Source organism: Lepidochelys kempii, chromosome 28 (genome assembly GCF_965140285.1).
Source record: "Lepidochelys kempii isolate rLepKem1 chromosome 28, rLepKem1.hap1, whole genome shotgun sequence".
In the NCBI taxonomy this organism is placed as follows: domain Eukaryota; kingdom Metazoa; phylum Chordata; order Testudines; family Cheloniidae; genus Lepidochelys; species Lepidochelys kempii.
Genome location: NC_136407.1, coordinates 7,582,818 through 7,604,548, shown reverse-complemented (window position 1 = coordinate 7,604,548; position 21,731 = coordinate 7,582,818). Strand labels below are relative to the sequence as shown.

The 21,731-nt window shown below is 57.3% G+C and overlaps 1 protein-coding gene and 2 non-coding genes across 4 annotated transcripts in view; 2 read left to right on the top strand and 1 right to left on the bottom strand.

The window, feature by feature from the left end:
* Positions 1 to 13,254, bottom strand: part of LOC140904192 (uncharacterized) — a 29,439-nt gene extending 16,185 nt beyond the window's left edge. For both annotated transcript variants that reach the window (XM_078850915.1, XM_078850916.1), the window contains exons 1-8: positions 13,227 to 13,254; positions 11,746 to 11,832; positions 11,012 to 11,230; positions 10,461 to 10,483; positions 9,095 to 9,207; positions 8,761 to 8,793; positions 5,864 to 5,952; positions 4,228 to 4,354 (exon numbers count right to left, since the gene is read on the bottom strand). In XM_078850915.1, coding sequence (XP_078707041.1) covers positions 4,228 to 4,354; positions 5,864 to 5,952; positions 8,761 to 8,793; positions 9,095 to 9,207; positions 10,461 to 10,483; positions 11,012 to 11,230; positions 11,746 to 11,832; positions 13,227 to 13,250 — 715 coding nt within the window. In that variant the 5' untranslated portion in view covers positions 13,251 to 13,254. The remainder of the gene's footprint in view (positions 1 to 4,227; positions 4,355 to 5,863; positions 5,953 to 8,760; positions 8,794 to 9,094; positions 9,208 to 10,460; positions 10,484 to 11,011; positions 11,231 to 11,745; positions 11,833 to 13,226) is intronic.
* Positions 13,255 to 18,798: 5,544 nt separating this feature from the next.
* TRNAC-GCA (transfer RNA cysteine (anticodon GCA)) lies at positions 18,799 to 18,870 on the top strand. The gene has a single exon. It is a non-coding gene; the product is annotated as a tRNA-Cys (tRNA).
* A 1,642-nt stretch (positions 18,871 to 20,512) lies between these two features.
* Positions 20,513 to 20,584, top strand: TRNAG-UCC (transfer RNA glycine (anticodon UCC)). Its single transcript has one exon. It is a non-coding gene; the product is annotated as a tRNA-Gly (tRNA).
* The last annotated feature ends 1,147 nt before the right edge of the window (positions 20,585 to 21,731 follow it).

Here is a 21,731-nt window from a genome sequence, read left to right as displayed (position 1 = left end):
CTGACCCAGTCTGGCCGTTCTTATGTTCATAGGAGGTGATATTCTATTTCCAGTAAGATATGAGAATGCAAATCCAATACCTTTAGTAAACTGGAGACGGAATAGCTCCACTTCCTCTGAAATAGTATGGGGTTGTTTCAGAGCCATCGTACAGACACAGCATTATAAAGGCCGAGCGTTTGGATACATGAATAATCTTTCATTGTTAATTAAAGGTCTCATCCCTAGGGACGCAGGACAGGTTTTCGTAATTGTAACAAGAGACGAGGAGCCTCCAGAACGTGATACAGCATGGGAAGAGCCACTCTGCTGATCACCGTCACCTCAGGGAGCGGTAACCCGCATATTAGAAGAACCTCTAACTACCACACTGCACACATGGAGGACATTCCCAGCAGAAGCTGGGACCCCCGTTCGTCGCCTTTAAGATGCCCTGAAGGCGGAACCTGGATCACCCAGTGGTTCACCTGCTACTTCAATACCTGGGACCTTGCTTAAGAATATCCACTTTGCACGCACACCTGTCGCGTTAAACCTGTCTCACTGGAACGTGGTCGGTTGTGCAAAGGGAACAAAAAGTTGTGTCTTACTGCAGTAATAGATACATTAGCAACGTATCAGACAGACATTTGCCTCGCAACCTGGTATTTTTTGAACCAGGTGTCCCCAAGAGTTAGATGGAATTGTTGGTTCTATTTTGGGTTTGTCTGGATCAGGCTTGTCAATGCAGAACAGAGCGGATTTGGAAAGCGAACCGCGGCCAACGGGAGCCGCGATCGGCCGAACCTGCGGGCGCGGCAGGGAAACAAACCGGCCCGGCCCGCCAGGGGCTTTCCCTGAACAAGCGGGAAGGTGGAACAAGTCTGGGAACCACTGCTTTAAGGGATACTGAAAATGGACGGATACCTAATCTTGCTGAAGATGGGCATTTGGTTAAATTATTGCCCACCGTGTATAAAGGGAACTTCTGTAAAGAGCTTCTGTATTAGAAGTTTGGGGATCAGTGAGACTCCACCCTAATCAGGGCCCGTGTTATATAAATCTTGTTCAATGAGAGAGTCTCTGCACATTTCTTTTACAGAATCTTTACCAATATTAGCCCCAAATACAGCTGTCTTCAACAAATTAACCCCTGCCCCTCCAGTAGGTTACACAGAAGAAGAAATCTACAAGGAGCGACTGGATTTACCGCAGCTCCTCGTGTTTCACCCAGCAACTCAAACATGGGGAACACCGGCTCTAGCTTGTTGCTCTGTCAGCGGGTATCCATGTGTCTGCAGGGGTGATGTTTTTGGTGTTGCAATGCCTGCCTGTGGCCATGGAGGCCCTACACAGACCAGCGAGCCAGACAAGCTTGCCGCTGTTGTCTCCTGACCAGTGAAACTCACGAAGCGGGGACTTCCTACTGTGAAGGTGGCCGATAATGTGGAAGAACAGTACGGCAGGCAACTAATCATAAAACATTTTGATACGGTGACTGTGGTGAGCTGCAGAGGCCTCCCATCGAGCCGGAGGGGGAGGGACCGCTCTTTGGGCCCGAGGGGGCAGAGACTGGCAGTCACGAGGCAGGACAGGAAGTATAAAAGTTGGGCCCGGGCCAGGGAAGGGAGGAGACGTCCCCAGCCTACAGTCCGGTTGTGTTGCTCTCTGCGCACAAGTCAGCGTGTTTTGGCTGGATCCCTGCTGACCCACCCCACCACTCTTAGGGCCCTGGGCTGGGACCCGGTGGAGTCGGGTGGGCCCAGGTCCCCCTACGCCTGCTGCCAACCCAACCCCTGGGGTGGCAGCCTCTTCCCCTTAGGCCAAAAGGCTCGTGTTTGTCTGCCACCCGCCAGAACCCGGACATCAGACGGTCTGTCATTTGCTCTGCCCTGCCCCAGGGCCTGAGCCTTAAGGCTGTTTGTCTGCCCCACCTGAGGGCTGGGGCTCCTTAATTGTGCTGTCCTGCCTAAGCCCTACTCCTGGATAGGGGGCGGTGCCCCAGAGACGCAGTGAGGCAGAGCGGTCTCCCACTGAGCTGGATGGAGAGGGACCATTTGTAGGGACCCACTACAAAGACCTTCGATGTGATGTGGCTCTTTGTGCCTCATGGGCAAAGCGTAAGTGGTCAAACTGTAACTATGCCTGTCCCACTTTGTCAGAAAGAATCAGCCAAAGAAAGCCTAAGCATCAAGAAGATATTGCAAGTCATATACTAGTTTTTAACCTACATATTCCTCCATTAACCGCAAACCTCAAATCATTGTTAAACTGAACGGATACACATGTTGTCCAAATCAGCACGGACATGCATGCGGCAGAAAAGTCTTTAGAAGATCTAGTACCTGATGGAGATTTTAATCTACTTATTTCTCATACATGGAGAGGAGTTACATTTAAGGCTAGTTATTATGGAAGTAGTGTTAGGTTTCTTTATTGATTTTATTTTGTCAATTATGCAGAGTACTCAAGCAGTATAAATCTCACATGAGCACCTTAGCTATAGCCTCAAAGAAACAAATAACTAAATAGTTTAGTGTTGCTCTGGTTAGTTAACAATAGCGACAAGGGGGTGTCTGTTAAGTACCGGTTAGTAAATATAAACGCTTATTGTTCTTTCTTTCTCTAGATCTGATTCACTTACATACTTCAACAATCTTGGGAGCCTTCATGTCTCTACGACTCCAGATGTTCATGGAAACCACCTCCTTAACATATGTCTATAATGCTGACTTAAGCACGTATAGACTTGGGAAACGAATAAGGGATGATTGTTACAACAGCTGATGTAGGCTTGGGAAATCAACAGGGAAGAATAATTGTGGGGTTAAGGAGGACCCACTGAGAGAGGTTATCTTGAAGAATTGTTAGTTCTCCCGGCTGTAAATGATCATGCCTTCACACATAAATCAGGTAAACTGAGAATGTACAGAAATGACACCACAACGTATGTTTCTGGGAGAATATTCTTGGCAACAAGGTTTCCTTTGTCTGAAACCCTCTATAAGGATACTGATATGGGAACCGGGTTGAGGGAATGAACACTGCACGTCCCCTCCGGATGCCGGGGCGACACAGATCCAGCTCTTAGTCTGACAACAAAGGGTGGTAATGGACCTATTTCTGTCTGTACGCTGTATACTGCTGTACTAATCTCTGACTGATGATCTTAGATTACATAATTCCAGCTGAGCCGGTTATTTCAACAATCTTGAGTCATTAACTCAGACACGCAACAGCTGCCTCATGCCTTTCACCACACGGACAGTGGCTAAACCCACCTCTGAAAACCAGGAAATGAAGAGCTGAAGCCCACAACACCTCCGCGACACTATCTTAACTTTGCCCCAAGCCCCTAGCCCTGGAGCTGGCAGTCGCCACTGGGAACAGGTCAGGCAAAGGTAAACAAACTATTTAGGGAAGCGGAGGGTTCTCCATCCCCTGAAGTCTTCAAGTCAAGACTGGATGCCTTTCTGGAGAAGGATTTAGTCCAATACCAGGTATTCAGCTCAGTACCGCAGTAACTGGATGAAATTCTACGGCCTGTTGTCCAGGAGGGTCTGATTAGATGACCTAATAGTCCCTCCTGGCCTTTTAATCTATGAATCAATAATGTCTATGAGGAAGGACTAAGAGAACCTGCCGTTGTTTGTGTGGTGTTTCACAGACAGGAATGCCAGCATTTCTCCGCACGCCCTCCGGCTGTGAGCACTGGGCCAGGTGTAGCTGTACTCGGAGGGTGGAGGGAGTAGTCCTTGGGGGACGGAGGGGGATAAAGGGGTGGAAACGTTTTGCAAATCTGGGCCGGTTTGGATGCAGCGGGCTCGGTGCTGGAGGGCAGCTTCTGTTCTTTATGCCAGACCTGAACCCAAGTTTTGCCTTAGCCAAGAGAAGACCTTCGACTTTGTCCTGTTCCCAAAGCGTTCTCTAGCAGGGGAGGGCAGAGGGCTACTGTGCGTGTCATTGGCATGTCGGGGTGATGCTGAAACAGGGCAGAGTTAAGGCTGCATTATGGGGGGAGGGATAGCTCAGTGGTTTCAGCATGGGCCTGCTAAACCCAGGGTTGTGAGTTCAATCCTGGAGGGGGGCCATTTAGGGGTGTGGGGCAAAAATTGGGGATTGGCCCTGCTCTGAGCAGGGGGTGGGACTAGACACCTCCTGAGGTCCCTTCCAACCCTGATCTTCTGTGATTCTAAACCTTCGCTCTTCACTTCCTTTTCTAAGAAGGGAGGGGACGGGAACCCTTACCCAGCGAGGTCACATTCTCATAGTTCTCCTGCATGATGTCCCAGTACAGGTCTCGCTGAGCGGGGTCCAGCAGAGCCCACTCTTCCCTGGCGAAATACACAACCACCTCCTCGAAGGCCACCGGCTCCTGTAAGAGAAAGAGCCCCCCACTCAGGACCTGCTGCCCCAGTCACAACCCCACAATTCGCAGGAGCGCAGGACCAATCACATGGAAGCTCTGGGAGGCACCCAGTCAGCAGAGTCCCGTCTGCACCCCCCTCAGAGGAGGCATCAGGATGAGGGGAGTGTGACACTCTGTGCCACAGGGGACAGCCCTGTAACCCCCATATTCCTCATTTGTGTAGATAATGGTGATATTGCATATAAAGCAGGCCGTGTGAGGTGTCGTGGGAAAGGTTACGATCTGCTGAAACCCACTGTTCCGTCTAAATATGTGTCTCGTTCATGCATATTAAGTTATGAGAAGTGCATTGTATGGCTGTCACTAAAACACGCGCGGAGCAGACATCACCAGCCACTGTCCAGCAGAGGGGTTACAATTCAATGACTCACTGACAGGAGACACACCGGGGAATTGCCTCCCCTGGGGACTCAGCAGTGCCCCCCAGACATGCCTGGACTTGTGGTCTCCAAGCACATGGACTCAGGGTAGAAAACAGAACACAGGGGCCCCATGTTTGTCCCTTTCTCCTCCCGCCACCTACGCTGCAAGTAACAAGGACGCTCACAAGACTGATGATTTCAACAGGGGAGATTGGCCCAGGTTTAGGAGACAAACGTGTGTATTAGGGACTGTAAGATCCAGTGGGGCGAGAACATTGCTTGATGTAAATACTGTCGAGTGTGATAAGGGTTAAGGTTTACACTGTGTGCTTATATTTTATTTTATATTTTTGACTATCACTTAAAAACTCTCTTTTGTAATCGATACACTTGCTTTACGATTTATCTTTAGCAGGGAGTTTGCCTGACGCGTGTGGTGAATCTGCTCAGGTTTGCAAAGGCCAGTGTGTATCCACTTTCCACTGATGAAGTGGGGGAACCAGTTAATAACTTTGCATTGCTCAAGAAAGGGTCTTAGAGAGTTAAGGGGGCATAGGGGTCCCAGGCTGCACCCCGGGGATCCCGTCACAGGGAGAAAGAGAGAGCCCTGGTCCCTCCCCTCTCTCTGCATGGGACAGGATAGTCTCATGCCTCATAGGCTGGTACAGGACATGGAGTGCCCAGGGACAGCTCCCTGGTGGGAATCCAAACACCCGCCTCATTGCCAGCAGCTGGGTGTGAGGGGATGGGGCCAAGCCCCACTGGTGCGTGACCCCTTCATATCTCCCAGCAGCCTCTGGCCAGTGGCTTCCAGCTGCAGGCTGGTAATTTCGCCAGCCCTGTCCGAGGGGGTGTTTCCTGTCCCATCAGTCGGGCCGTTTCCTCTCCCGACTGTTCCTCGAACCTAAGCCCCAGGTTAAACCAGTCCCCGCAGGTCTGTCACACCCTGTCCCCCTCCTTTCCTCCTCCCTGTGGATTTCCTGCCCCCCTCCCACCTCCGGACGAAACTCCCCAGAAGCTCCCCCCTCCTCTGGGTTTCCTGCCCCTCTCAGTGCAGAGGGAACCCACCAGCAACGCCCCCGATAATCCCTACCTGAGCCAGCTCCCCGGCAGCCGTTGCTCTTCCCCGTCCCCTGGGAGGCTGGGCCGGTCCGGAGGCAAAGGGGGAGGTCGTTCCGCAGCCTGTCGGGGTGGGGGGGGGGGATTGGAGAGACCAGCTTTAGTGACGCTCACAGCACCTCCCGCAGGCTCGTTCCCCGCGGAGAGACATTCTAGGCGCTCCACCTTGCAGGGCCCCGACGTCGCCTTACTGCGGCGCGGACCCGGCCCTTCCCACCAGGGCTAGCCCCACGGAGACCCTTCAGGGCCCGACATGGTCCCCGAGGGCAGCACGCTCCCCGGCAGGCCGGGAGCTGGGCGCTGGATAAAATCTGTCCAGAGCGGAGACAGGAAGTGGAGCCGAGCGGGTCTGGGAGCTTGTGACCTGCCTTCTCCCTCGCTTCTCCTCTGTTTCTCTCTCCCCTCCCTCTGGCTGGGGACTTCGTTACTGTCTATTCTTGGAGGCCTTTGCTGTCCTACCGGTGCTATTGCCATTTTGGATCCAATCTTTGGGCTTCGTCCTCATCTCCACAGAGCACCGGAGGGGTTTCAGTCTCTGGTTGTGACCCAGACACGGCAGGGACAGGGGGACTCGGGAACAGCTGTGCGCTGGATTCTGAAGCCGGAAAGATTTCTGAACTGGGGGTTTACGGGAACGAATCGTTCCTTGGCTCAGTCCGCACCTGGCATAGCAGCTAACTAACTATTCATTCACAACAGGCCCATATACAAAGTAATGCCCTCTTCCCCTTCAGAAAATGAAAGGTCTCGTCTGACGGTTCTCAAGCGGCGGTTTGCTTCCCCAGGTGACTCACGACAGGCAACAAGATGGGCCGTGAGATATTATCACTTTTGTTATGAGCTAAAGCATCGGTTCTCAAACTGCGGGTTGGGACCCCAAAGTGGGTCTGACCCCCTTTTAATGGGGTCACCAGGGCTGGCTTAGACTCGCTGGGATCCAGGGCTAAAGCCCGAGCCCCACGGCCCAAGCCCGAGCCCCACGGCCCAGGGCTGTAGCCGAAACCGGGGGACTTCAGCCCTGGGCGGCAGGGCTCAGGTTACAGGCCCCACCCGGGGCAATGGGGCTCAGGCTTCGGTCCCCCCACCTGGGGGTCGTGTAGTCATTTTTGTTATCAGAAGGGGGTCACGGTGCCATGAAGTCTGAGAACATTGATAGTGATCAATGGCTCCATGTCTAGTTGGCAGCCGGTGTCAAGTGGAGTGCCCCAGGGGTCGGTCCTGGGGCCGGTTTTGTTCAATATCTTCATAAATGATCTGGAGGATGGTGTGGATTGCACTCTCAGCAAATTTGCGGATGATACTAAACTGGGAGGAGAGGTAGATACGCTGGAGGGCAGGGATAGGATACAGAAGGACCTAGACAAATTGGAGGATTGGGCCAAAAGAAATCTGATGAGGTTCAATAAGGATAAGTGCAGGGTCCTGCACTTAGGACGGAAGAACCCAATGCACCGCTACAGACTAGGGACCGAATGGCTCGGCAGCAGTTCTGCGGAAAAGGACCTAGGGGTGACAGTGGACGAGAAGCTGGATATGACTCAGCAGTGTGCCCTTGTTGCCAAGAAGGCCAATGGCATTTTGGGATGTATAAGTAGGGGCATAGCGAGCAGATCGAGGGACGTGATCGTTCCCCTCTATTCGACATTGGTGAGGCCTCATCTGGAGTACTGTGTCCAGTTTTGGGCCCCACACGACAAGAAGGATGTGGATAAATTGGAGAGAGTCCAGCGAAGGGCAACAAAAATGATGAGGGGACTGGAACACATGACTTATGAAGAGAGGCTGAGGGAACTGGGATTGTTTAGCCTGCAGAAGAGAAGAATGAGGGGGGATTTGATAGCTGCTTTCAACTACCTGAAAGGGGGTTCCAAAGAGGATGGCTCTAGACTGTTCTCAATGGTAGCAGAGGACAGAACGAGGAGTAATGGTCTCAAGTTGCAGTGGGGGAGGTTTAGATTGGATATTAGGAAAAACTTTTTCACTAAGAGGGTGGTGAAACACTGGAATGCGTTACCTAGGGAGGTGGTGGAATCTCCTTCCCTAGAAGTTTTTAAGGTCAGGCTTGACAAAGCCCTGGCTGGGATGATTTAACTGGGAATTGGTCCTGCTTCGAGCAGGGGGTTGGACTAGATGACCTTCTGAGGTCCCTTCCAACCCTGATATTCTGTGATTCTATGATTCTAACCCCTGAAAGCAAAGTCTCAGTCTGCCACTTTTATCCTTCAAGGTCCCCTACTCTTGAAACACCCACCCACGTTACAGAGACTCAGCCTTGGGACTCATTTTATTCTTCCTTTCACAGTCAATGTAAGGGGATCCCCCCGCCACCCCCCCCCCCCGCAAAAAAACCTGACTTCAAATAAGGGGCCACCAATGTGAAAAGTGTGAGACGCACGGACACGCACTCGAGCAGCTCCCGTCTCATTCACAATGATCCCAAAGACAATCTAGGGCTCTCCTCCCCTTTCCAGCCAGTCTGTACACGGGAGACCAGCCCCATCTCTCCTTCAGGGCCAGGGTCTATTCAGGGGAGGGCTGGGCTCCACCCGCGACTCTGCTGTCCCCACGTTCAGTCGCTCATTAAAGCGCTCAGGCTCTTCAGGGTCTGGAGCTTTTGTTCGTGTCTCACCGTCTCTCACACCACGCCGGGCGTTGTTCCTCTTCCCAAAGGGAACCACCCCCCTGAGCTCCGGATTCGCTCTGAATCCCCATCGGACGCACAGCAGGAGCGAACCAGTCCCGGGGCTCACCCGGCGTCACGTCGTTCCACCCTTTCCAGGGGCACATGGGGGCTGGAGGCCGTGATGCCCTGTCGCGAACATGGTTATTGGTGTGAAATCTCCCCCCGGCCCGTCAGAGACGGACACGTACCTGCGTCGCTCCCCAGCTCCCGTCGCAGCGTCTCTAGGGGAAGGAGAGGACGGGAGAGGTGAGGATTCAGTCCCTCGCGTTCATAGAGAAATCCCCATTGGTTATTAATGGAACCGCTTTAAACTACGGGACGGGGACACAGACCGAGGCCCACAACGCAGCCGCTGCGGACAGAGCCAGCCCCACAGGGCGACTCCCATGGGGAAGGGCGACTCGCGGAGCTGGGGCTGCGAGATGGAGCCCGGGGTCAGTGACATCCCGAGAGTCCCCGACTCCTCCCCAGGGCCGGGGTCACTCTAACCAGAGGAGACGCCACCCCCAGACTCCCACTCACCTTTGAATCCCCGCAGGACCTGCTGCAGGACGGCACTTGTCAGAGAGAAATCGCTGAGCCTCCTCTCCAGCTCCCCAAACCCCGGCTCCGGCTCCCGAAACGCCCCGTCCTCCCTGCCGGGGAAAGAGGGAGGGGTGAGAAATGGGCCCGGATCCCCAAACCCGGAGCCCAGCAACCCCCAAACTCCAGCAAACCTGGATCTGAGCTTCGTAGCCCGAGATGGGCACTGTTCTAGCGAGTCACCTGCCCTCAGCCCTGGGCTCTCCACAGAGATGGGACACGAGGAATGGAGACGGGCTCAGGAGCTTCCTCTGGGACACTGGTTCTGTGAGGTGCAGAGCCACCCCCGTCCGCTGGGTTACTCCAGGAACAAGGGGCTCCGGCACTGGGTTACCAGGAAAGGAAGGAGACAGGGACCAAAGGGTGGGCGTGTCCCACAATCGCACTGTGGCCCCAGACAGATGCTTCGCAGGGAATGAGCCTGGGCCCTTGAATGCCGAAAGCCCAGAGCCCTTCCACGGAAGCTGTAACCCTGCACCTCGTTTGGCAGGGGGGCCGTATTCGACGCCCTGGGGCGGTCAGCGGGCCCGGGCGTCGATTGCAGACTGTGTGCACGGCTCCGTTCAGGGCAGGACCCTCACTGCTCTCCGCGGGACACCCAGGCACAGACACCGACGGGGGAGTCTGCCCTTCGGAGAGGAAATAACCTTTTCGTTACCTGTATTCAGCAAGTCCTGTATGGTCACACTCAGTATCGCGCCGTGGGAAAGTAGCCCCATCCCGCGCTTGCCAGGGCTCCTGCTTTCCCCTTCCTTCCACCCTCATTTCTCTCTCTCCATTGCCTTCATGTCTCTCCTTTGCTCTCCCCGCCCTACAGAAACTCCCCGTTCCCACCCCTCCAGGGCTCCACTCCCCGTTCCAGCGGCGACCCGCCAAGGCCGGCTGACAGGAAAGTGTCCTCGTTTCAGCTGACGCTCCAGCGAGACGAACGGAGGAGTTCACACCCGTCTGAGCCATGGCTTCCGGCCGCTGGCAGACCCAGAAAGACAACAGCCTCCCCGGCTGCACGCGGGAGGGGCTCTCCCCAACCACGAGGCCTAGAAACTTACGCTAAAATGGAAAGCGGAGATTCTCCACACCGGGAATACCTGAGACGGCCACAGAAATACGCCAGACGGGCCGGGTCCGGCCCATGGGTCCGACAGCCCTGGTGGGACCTCAGGAGCTGTCAGGGAGTAACAGGCACGAGGGGAGACCTGATCCCAGGCACCAAGCCGGCTGCAGGGGAGGGGGAAGCTCCGGATTTTGTGCCGTTTCCCAGCGTAACTGAGCATGAGGGGGGCGTGAAATGGAGCCGGGGACTCACCTGCTCCCGCTGCTCCCGGCACCCTGGAGAGGGAGCGAGAGAAGAGACAGTCACGGGGGGCGTGTCCCAGGCAGAGGGGCCACCGTTGGCGTCTCTGGCGTTCGGGGCATTTCAGACACTGGGGTTCACGTTCAGAGAGCAGCTGCTGCCCCCCGGGAATCCCTGCTGGGACGTCGCCATCAGGGAGGCACTTTACAGGAAGAAAATATTTCTCCGCCTTGAGAGTGAAAGTCCCACTCGGGCTGAGAGCCCCGCAAGCCCCCTGGCCCCATTAAACCCGTTCACCTGGGGTGGCGAGGGGCCTTAGGCCTGGCTCGGGGCCTCGGCATGGCAGGGAGGGGACATCACCCTCCAGCCCAAATGCAGTTAGACATTGGCAGGGCATTTACTGCGTGACCTTGGTCAGGGCTCTGCCCCGCCCTGTGCCTCACTTTCCCCCTTTCTCCCATAGGGACAATGCCCCTGTCCCCCCTTTGTTAAGTGCTTTGGGGCCTGGGGCGGAGACGCTCCTACAGGAACGCTGCGTGTGGTCATTGCAACGACAGCCTGACCTGCAGGGGTGGGCTCAGCAGCTGCCCCTTCTCTCCTCCCCGCTCCCCGAGCAGGGAAATCTCCCGGGACCCTCGGCAGGCGCCCGCATCCCTTCTCTGGACAACGGCTCTCTCGAGCTCTTCCAGCCGGGACAGCAGCCGCTGCTCCTGCTCCGCCAGAAACCCTCGCAGCTCCCGCCACTCCCAGACCATCTTCTGCCTCTCGGCTGCCGTCCGGCTCTGCAGCCACAGGGAGAGGGCGGGTGGGTACCGGGGGAGACCCACAAATGCCCCTCCCGGCGGGTGGGGGAGTTATTTCCCAGAGCGCGGGATCTCTTGCGCTGGGGGACGGGAAGGTTATTTACCCCAGCAAGGGGGGACGGATCAGGGCAGGGGTGAGCTGTACATCGCTCATGGGGGGGGACTGTTCTCCCCAAAACCTCATCCAATTGCCCTGGGCCAAACCCTCCATCTCTGCAGCCCGCATTTCCTCCCCATCCCCCCAGGTGCGGGAAAGGCTCCCCGGTCACTGTCTGACACGCAGACAGCCCGTGGGCAGGGGCTCGGGGCTCACACAGACTGACCCGCTCCTGCCCAGCGGCCTCCCGCACCCCACGGGCACCATGCCACCCCCCGTGTCGGACCCTGGGCTCCGGTGGGGACGGGTCCCTGGATGAGGCTGGCAGGCCGGGCCCTGCATTCGCCGTCACTCGGGGCACCGGGATCCCTGGCGAACCTGGGCCCTGGGCACCTACCAGCAGCTCCTGGCTTTGCCGCGGCTCCTTGGCTTCGGCGGCTTCTCTCTCTTTTCCCAGAGGGGCCCGACGCTCTCGGGGGGGCTCCTGGAAGAAGCGGGGGGGGGGGGTTACAAACCGCTGCAAACGGCCTCACAACGGCCGGATTTGAGGGCCCGTCCTGCCCTGCAGACGCCCGAGGAGAGTCCCTGGGGCTTTTCTCCTCATTCAGCCTCAGCCAGGAAGCTCTGAGGGGCTGCTGAAACGGGGAGCAGGTTTCCCAGAGAAAACACAGGGCCCCTGGGAGAGGTGACGGGGTGCAGCCCGGCTCCCCCCGCCCCCCGCAGCTCCCCATGCCCCCTGCACCCACCCACCTCCCAAGCAACAAACTTCAGACACTGGCCCCAACTTCCTCCCTGCGAACTGGCCCCCGGCCCCACTCAAAGCCCTCAATATTAGCATCAGTGCCGGATCAGAACATGGACCCCACCCCAACTCTGTCCCCCCCACTGACACCTCCCAACCCCCAGCTCTGTCCCTCCACTGACACCCCCAACCCCCAGCTCTGCGCCCCACTGACATCCCCCAAAACCCCCAGCTCTGCCCCCCACTGACACCCCCCAGCCCCCAGTTCTGCCCCCCACTGACAACCCCCTATCCCCAGCTCTGCCCCCCACTGACACCCCCCAACCCCCAGCTCTGTCCCCCCACTGACACCCCCCAAAACCCCCAGCTCTGCCCCCCACTGACACCCCCCAAAACCCCAGCTCTGCCCCCACTTACACCCCCCAAAACCCCCAGCTCTGTCCCCCACTGACACCCCCCAACCCCCAGTTCTGCCCCCCACTGACAACCCCCTATCCCCAGCTCTGCCCCCCACTGACACCCCCCAACCCCCAGCTCTGTCCCCCCACTGACACCCCCCAAAACCCCCAGCTCTGCCCCCCACTGACACCCCCCAAAACCCCAGCTCTGCCCCCACTTACACCCCCCAAAACCCCCAGCTCTGTCCCCCACTGACACCCCCCAACCCCCAGTTCTGCCCCCCACTGACAACCCCCTATCCCCAGCTCTGCCCCCCACTGACACCCCCCAAACCCCCAGCTCTGTCCCTCACTGACACCCCCCAAACCCCCAGCTCTGTCCCTCACTGACACCCCCCAAAACCCCCAGCTCTGTCCCCCACTGACACCCCCCAACCCCCAGTTCTGCCCCCCACTGACAACCCCCTATCCCCAGCTCTGCCCCCCACTGACACCCCCCAAACCCCCAGCTCTGTCCCTCACTGACACCCCCCAAAACCCCCAGCTCTACCCCCCCCACTGACACCCCCAAACCCCCAGCTCCAAACTACTCCCAACCCCCAGCAGCCCCACGACCCCCAGATCCAGCCCCCCCCCGCCACGGCTCTGACCCCCAGATCCACCCTCCCCCGGCGGCCCCCATCCCCTCGCTCCCGCGCCCCGCGTGTCCGCCCCACGCGTGTCCCCGCCCGGACCCACCGCGCGGCCCCCGGCCCCGGCCATGGCCCCGCCGCCGCGGACGCACGAAGGGCTCCCGGGAGGAAGAGGCGGCTCCTGCCCGGGCCTGGCCCTGCCCCTGCCGGGGCGGGGTGAAAATCCGGGGTGGCTAAAAGAGGCGAAGTCGCCCCGGGGGGGGCTGGATGGAAACCAGGTTTGGAGACCGACTCAGGCAGGCTGGAAATGGTCCAGCTCCGAAGAGACGAGAGGAAAAAGCGAGAAAGAAAAATGCCAAGTGAGGCATCACCGTGAGAAGCAAAACTGGACACAGGAGAGCGGAGACCGGGATAAATGCCAAGTCCATTCATGGCTACGAGCCCCGCACGGTGTTTGCCGGGTGGCAGGAGAGAGATCTCACTTAGGGCGAAAGCTACAAGGAGTCCAGCAGGAAGAACCGGCCTCCTGGCACCTTAGAGACGAACAAATGTATTTGAGCATTAAGCTAAAACCCACTTCATCAGATGCATGGAGTGGAAAATACAGGGGGGGAGATTTTATATACACAGAGAACATGAAATCTCCCCCCTGTATTTTCCACGGCATGCGTCCGATGGAGTGGGTTTTAGCTCGCGAAAGCTTATGCTCGAATAAATTTGTTAGTCTCTACGGTTTACATGAAATCTCCCCCCTGTATTTTCCACTGAATGCATCTGATGAAGTGGGTTTTAGCTCGCGAAAGCTTATGCTCCAATAAATTTGTTAGTCTCTACGGTTTACATGAAATCTCCCCCCTGTATTTTCCACTGAATGCATCCGATGAAGTGGGTTTTAGCTCGCGAAAGCTTATGCTCAAATAAATTTGTTAGTCTCTACGGTTTACATGAAATCTCCCCCCTGTATTTTCCACTGAATGCATCTGATGAAGTGGGTTTTAGCTAGTGAAAGCTTATGCTCGAATAAATTTGTTAGTCTCTACGGTTTACATGAAATCTCCCCCCTGTATTTTCCACTGAATGCATCTGATGAAGTGGGTTTTAGCTTGCGAAAGCTTATGCTCGAATAAATTTGTTAGTCTCTACGGTTTACATGAAATCTCCCCCCCGTATTTTCCACTGAATGCATCTGATGAAGTGGGTTTTAGCTAGTGAAAGCTTATGCTCGAATAAATTTGTTAGTCTCTATGGTTTACATGAAATCTCCCCCCTGTATTTTCCACTGAATGCATCTGATGAAGTGGGTTTTAGCTTGCGAAAGCTTATGCTCCAATAAATTTGTTAGTCTCTAAGGTGCCACAAGGACTCCTTTTCTTTTCACCTTACCTGATCACTCTCGCTACAGTGTGTATGGTAACACGCATTGTTTCATGTTCTCTGTGTATATAAATCTCCCCCCTGTATTTTCCACTGCATGCATCTGATGAAGTGGGTTTTAGCTCGCAAAAGCTTATGCTCGAATAAATTTGTTAGTCTCTAAGGTGCCACAAGGACTCCTGTTCCTTTTGTGGATCCAGACTAACACGGCTGCTGCTCTGAAAGGAGTCCGGTGGCACCTTAAAAACTAACGGATTTATTTGGGCATAAGCTTTCGTGGGTAAAAAACCCCCCCCCCGCCGACTTCTTCAGATGCTAAACCCGCAGCCCCCCCGCAGGTCACATCAGACGGAGGAGCTGCCGTGACCAGCCACTGGGATGCCCTGGGAGGCCCATGCTGAGAGGTGCTGTCTGCGGGAGGGGAAATAAAAAAATCCCCTCGCCCTATTTTTGCAAACACAAGTGTCTCAGGCCCCTGGGGTAACCGTTACCCCCTCTGCCCCTGCCTGGGCCAGGGTTTTACCCTCTGGCAGAGCCTCACCCCTGGGCTTAACCCCTGCTCCTCCACCCCCATCCCTGATTTAGCCCCTCTCCTAACCCTGCCTCCAGTTGCTTGACCCCCCCCCCCCCCGCCAGCCACGGCCAGTCAATTTCCTCCCCCCTGCTCAGATCCTGGCCACCCCCCTGCTCCGATTTGCCCCCTTGGCTCCCTCCTCACCCCTGTAACGCTGCAGAATCTGCTGCCGGGGAAGGGCAGGGGGAAGGGCAGTGGCTTCAGCAGATGTTACTGAGCGTGCTCCGTGCACCCTAAGGGGCAAATTATGATCGAGACTTTACAGACCGACACCGGTCTCTACAGCGGTTTTCATATGACACCGGCCACTTCCCGGGAGCCGCCGGAGGTAAGCTCCACCCAGAGCCTGCACCCCTCACCCCGTCCCACACCCCCACCCCCTGCGCCGGCTCGGAGCCCCCTCCTGCACCCCGAACCCCCTCTGGGAGCCTGCACCCCTGCCCCAGCCCAGAGCCCCCTCCTGCACCCCAAACCCCTCATCCCTGGCCCCAACCCAGAGCCCACTCCCCAGCCCAGACCCCCACCCCTGCCCCAGCTCAGAGCCCCCCTCCTGCACCCCAAACCCCCTCCTGGAGCCTGCACCCCCACCCCCTGCCCCGGCCCGGAGCCCCCTCCTGCACCCCAAACCCCTCATCCCTGGCCCCAACCCAGAGCCCACTCCCCAGCCCAGACCCCCACCCCCTTCCCAGAGCCCCCCTCCTGCACCCTGAACCCCTCCTTTCTGGCCCCACCCCAGAGCCCACTTTCCAGCCCTGAGCCCCCTCCTGCACCCCAAACCCCTCATCCCTGGCCCCAACCCAGAGCCCACTCCCCAGCCCAGACCCCCACCCCTGCCCCAGCTCAGAGCCCTCCTCCTGCAACCCAAACCCCCTCCTGGAGCCTGCACCCCCACCCCCTGCTCCGGCCCGGAGCCCCCTCCTGCACCCCAAACCCCTCATCCCTGGCCCCACCCCAGAGCCCACTCCCCAGCCCAGACCCTCACCCCTGCCCCAGCCCTGAGCCCCCCTCCTGCACCCCAAACCCCCTCCTGGAGCCTGCACCCCCATCCCCTGTCCCAGCCCAGAGCCCCCTCCTGAACCCCAAACCCCCTCCTGGAGCCTGCACCCCCACCCCCGGCCCGGAGCCCCCTCCTGCACCCCAAACCCCTCATCCCTGGCCCCACCCCAGAGCCCACTCCCCACCCCAGACCCCCACCCCCTTCCCAGAGCCCCCTCCTGCACCCTGAACCCCTCATTTCTGGCCCCACCCCAGAGCCCACTTTCCAGCTCTGAGCCCCCTCCTACACCCCAAACCCCTCATCCCTGGCCCCACCCCAGAGCCCACTTTCCAGCCCAGACCCTCCACCCCCTGCCCCAGCCCTGAGCCCCCTCCTACACCCCGAACTCCCACCAGGAGCCTGCACCCCCACCCCCTGCCCCAGCCTGGAGCCCCCTCCTGAACCCCAAACCCCCTCCAGGAGCCTGCACCCCCACCCCCTGTCTGGAGCCCCCTCCTACACCCCGAACCCCTCATTCCTGGCCCCAGCCCAGACCCCCACCCCTTGTCCCAGCCCAGAGCCCCCTCCTCCACCCCATACCCCTCATCCCTGGCCCCACCCCGGAGCCCCCACCCCCGTCTGCATCCCAACTCCCTGCCCCAGCCGGGTGAGTGAGGGTGGGGGAGAGCCAGTGATGGCGGGAGTGGGGGCGGGGCCTTGGGGAAGGGGCGGGGCAAGTTGGCAACCCTAAACTTTCTCCAGCTGGGGCCGGTCTCCCCAGGCAGCCCCCGGGACGGAGACTGCGGGTAACCGAGAGGGACCTGGGGACATGCCGGGGCGGGGCAGGAAAGTGACTCTCTGCGCCGGGGGCCCCAGGGAACCTGTCCCTGGTTGTTAGAAAGCGAGATCGGACCTAGTTCATGACTGCGCCTGCCGGGGTCTGCTCCGGGGGCACAACTCGGGAGGGGTGTCGGGGGGATCGAGCGCGGGCCCCCTGCCGGGTGTCCCCTGGGTGCGTCTGGGCTGGCGGGGTCAGGAAGGGAGGGACGAAAAATGAGCCAGAGATGGGGAGTAAGCGGAGGTGGGGGATGGGGTCATAGGAGAGGGGAGGTTTGGGGGCTCAGGATCGGTGCGGGAATCCCACCCAGTTTACACACGATCCTTGCTGGTGTGGAGCCGGCCCTCCCTCCGAATGCCACTCCACTTTCCCTGGATTCGACAGACTTTCCCCAAATGTCTTTATTGCCACTGCTCTCTCCAGGACTCCGCGCCTCCCCCCCACCGCCCCGCCACACGCACACACCTCTCCCCTCCCCACTGTGACCCCGATTCAAACCCATTTCTCCCAAGGATGCCAATGCACTGCTCAACCATCTCGAGAGCCAGGCGGCCGGCGGCCATCTCGGTGCATAACCATCCGGGGAGCGCATCCTTCAGCTGTCCTTCCTAAACAGCCCCCTTCCCCGGTTGCCCCCAGGAGCGGGGGAAGCCGCTGCTGAGGATTCGTTTACCCCCATATTTTGTGTTCCGTCACCGATTTCAAAGGCAGACGAGATCGCTGGGAACGTCTGGCCTGACCTGCTGCATCGCAGAGTCCTGAAAATTTTACCCCGAGAGTCCCACGGCCACCTCGACACCTTCTGGTTGCTTCGAACGGGCCCAGCGCAGGGGACGCCCCCAGTCAAGAGGCCTTGCAGGCCGGACGTGGGGGCGAGGGGGGTCGTAACCCCGACATGGGGGCCGATGCTGGGAAGAAGGGTCCTGCCACCTAGAGCCTGAGGGCGTGTGGCCACGGCCCGAGCAAGGGTCCGACCCGCGGCAGGGCTAGGGCCTGGACAGGAGGTCTGGGACATGTGAGGAACAGACTGTGAACTTCCCTGATGTTTTCTAGAGACGCTGGCTGTGATGTCCCCACGTCACAGAGTGGGGTTGGGGCGTTTTCCTTTCCCCTTTCCCATTTTGTCCTTATTTTTTAACATTGGTTGCTGTTTAATAAAGTATGCTTGTCTGAACTGTATGTAACGATCAGTGGGTCAGGGAAGCATCCAGTGCAGAGAGAGCACCCCGGAGTGGGGACACCCCAGCCCCTGCCCTAAGTGCCCATGACGAGACTGGGGGTCGAGCTCCCCGGGAATCCTGGACCCAGCCTTGCTGGGGTTGCGAGGACTCTGCCACGCAGGAGAGTGGAAGAGACTCAGATCCTCCCGCTAGCCCACTTCACCGGGGTCGTGTATAGGCCGGGAAAAGTTCCCTACAATAGCGGGAGCGTTTCCCCGCTCACATAAGCATAAAGCTCAGCTCGGCACTGGCCACGGATGGGAGACGAGAATTGTCCCCCTGAACCCCAAGTTTGCAAAATATAAAAAAAAGGGACCCCTGAGCATCACGGCCCCCGCTCTGCCGTACGGGCTAGTTTGCGGGAGCTCGGGTCAGAATGGCATTGTCTGGCAGTTACTGGAGTCACACCATGGGGATTAATGGGTTCTATTTAAATATGCCCTTTGAGGGTTTGGAGAATGCTGGAGAGGTTAAATTGCCCAGAGCTGGGGAGCAGGGTGTGGTCCCAGGTAAGCAGTAGTTGTGGTCCGGTGAGACCGAGCAGGGGTGGGGATTGTGCGAGGTGTGGTTTTTTACGTGCATCTATAAAATTTAATGAAACCCCATTTTTAAACCACCCATGGCTGGGAACGTAAGAGGAGCTCTTTGAGTCCTTCATAATCCTCAGGAAACTTGCTCCAACACTCTTTAATCACAGGGAGTATAGCTCAGTGGTAGAGCATTTGACTGCAGATCAAGAGGCCCCTGGTTCAAATCCAGGTGCTCCCTGGGCAGTGGTTGATTTTTTTAATGGAAACACATTTTCATGGCCACCTCCAGTATCTCCAGGAATTCCACTGAATGGGGGGTGCTTGAAATGAATTTAAACACGTAACATTTTCCTATGCAAATGTATCAAAACTTAGCAAACCTGTCCAGCCGCTGAAATCAATTCCAGTCCCCTGTGGCTCTAGTTTGTGTTTTCGCCGATTGAACAAAGGTATAACATGATGCGCACTGGCAGGTCCTCGTTCTCCAGGGGCAGAAAAACAAGACCCACGTCCGGTTGGGGCTAGGAGTCTGATTGGTGCAGCTTGGTGCAGGCTAAAGTCACCAGCACCCTGGCTCCTTCACATTCATCCAGCAGCAGCTGGGCCCCCAGGACAAGGCATGAGAAGAAGCCAGTGGCTCTGAGCAGGGAAATAGCCACCAGGAAGCTGCTCAGAGCTGCCAGGATCCCCAGAAAGGCCACCATGCCCCGGGCCAGGAATAGCCCTAAGAAAGTGGTGGCTGCAGCAGGGACCAAAATGGCAGAGAAAAGACCCCAAAGGGTCTAAGCTGCCAAACCCAGAAGGTGGTCAACATCCCACCTAAAACCAAGTCATGAGAGAGCCAGGCTAAAGCCAGGCCCAAGAAGGTGGTCCTGAGAAAGAAGTGAAGAGATTTCCATGGGGAAAACTCCTGCCCCCCAACGGCTCTTGTAAGAATCACCATGGGCCTCCCAGAGAGAGCCAGGTCCCCCAGGCAAACAGCCCCACGGAGAGTGAAGGGAGGCGGTGACCTCAGGGAGTGTTTCTCTTCCAGAGGGGAAGGGCTGTGTTTTGTGACACACCTGTCGGGTGATGCGCTGACAGGGCGGCTGTCCATAGGTCCTACATGAACTCGTTCTCTTGGATCGGAAAGTCAGAACCAGTTAAGCCAGAACCAGCCCTGGCGGGAGTGTGTCCCTGTCACTTCACCAGCTGTACAATAGACCGTGTCTGCATCTCAGCTTTGTAGAATCTGAAATTAAGGACCCCTTGTGCAGTCGTTTAGTCTTTGAATGGGCTGGGACAAAAAACAATAAATTTCACAGCCAGACACCAGCATAATAGAAACTTTAAGTTACTGTGCATTAAATCAGTTGTTCTTGATGGCCGGGGGGGGGATAGATCGATTACTAAAGAAACAAACTCTTGGGAAGTAGCCATAAGGACAAACCTTTCTGTGTTCATAGAATCATAGACTATCAGGGTGGGAAGGGACCTCAGGAGGTCATCTAGTCCAACCCCCTGCTCCAAGCAGGACCGATCCCCGACTGAATCATCCCAGCCGGGGCTTTGTCACGCCTGACCTTGTTTAGCGGTACAAATCGCACCCTGGGCTGGACATAGACGCTGAGCTGCCCGGGAGCAAACCCTGGCTTCCCAGCTGCAACTGGACCTGCGGCACATGTGGGGTTTGGGGTTTAGTGCCTGGCCCCAGTGCTGAGGCCATGAATGGCCGCACGGTGCTATGGCACGAGGCCCGCACACCCTCCAGCTCTCTGGGTCTGGGAACCTGTCTGGGCTCCGAGCTGACAGGCTGCCACTTGCTCGCCCAGCCTGCCGGGTGGCAATGAGTCCTTTTGCTCGCACCAGGGGCACCTAGGAGGGTCATGCCCCCCCCAGAGGCATTGGTGGTATAGTGGTGAGCATAGCTGCCTTCCAAGCAGTTGACCCGGGTTCGATTCCCGGCCAATGCAGGGATGCATTTTGTCCTTCTCTGGAATTGGTTTAATGTCAGTCACACTGTGTGATAATCACATTATCAGAGGATTCCTGGCCCTCATCCCAGCAGGTCATTAAACACACAGGGGGCAGTGACCTGTAGGAATCCCCCTTGTGTAACAAAGCCAGACCAGGGCAAGGCCTTCGAGATGCCATGCACGTGGGACAACGGCAACCACCTCCTCCCCGGGGGCAGCTTCCCCCGGTGTGCCGGCTGGAGGCTCAACTGCATCCCGCTGAACGGAGCCAGCGGCCATGGGAATCGGGACAAGCGATGCGGGACGTGCGGCTACGCCAACGAGACGCGACCCCCAAAGAGCCTAGCAGCTGCGACGCAATGCCACCCCCGATCGCCCGGCCAGAGCCCTCCCGCCATCCATGGGGAAGGTCGCCGTGAACTCCGCCGTCCCCGGCACCGACAGCCAGCTGCGACCGGACATCGTCATCCCCAACGAGGGCCGGAAGAAGGTCGTCACGGTGGACGTCGCCGTGCTGTTTGAGAACAGGACCCCAGCCGTCCATGGTGCCGGAGCTCGAAAGGGGGAGAGAGACGCCCCTCTGGCCAGCACCCTGAGAGCTAGGGGTTACCAGGTCCAGGGACACGCACTGATCGTCGGCACCTTGGGCGCAGGGGACCCCAGAAACGAGCAGGTCCCCGCTGAGAGGATGCGGAATCGGCCAACGCTACGCTCAGCTGATGCGGCAACTCCTGGTGTCGGATGCCATCAAATGGTCAAAGGACATGTCTACCTAGAACACATTACCGGACATCGGCAATGCCAGGAGGGATGGTGCCGATTTGAAGCACAGTCAGGAAAGTAACAAATACTTTCCTCCTGGATCGTATTTTCCTCAGTTACTGAGGGACAATCTCCACTCATTGGTATAGCTTGCTTTCCACAACCAAATCTCTGTACAACTTTTCATGAGTGATGTACCCAAGTATTCGGATTCTAGTAGCTAAACTGTATTGTTAAATCTATTCACCTAAATTTGGGTTATTACTGAGTATGTACTCTATGTATCATCCGACTTTTAAAAACTAACGGTATATTTGTGGATAATCTAAGCGCTATACCCAGCTGTACAGATAGTCATCTCTCAACCTAGGCATTAGATCAT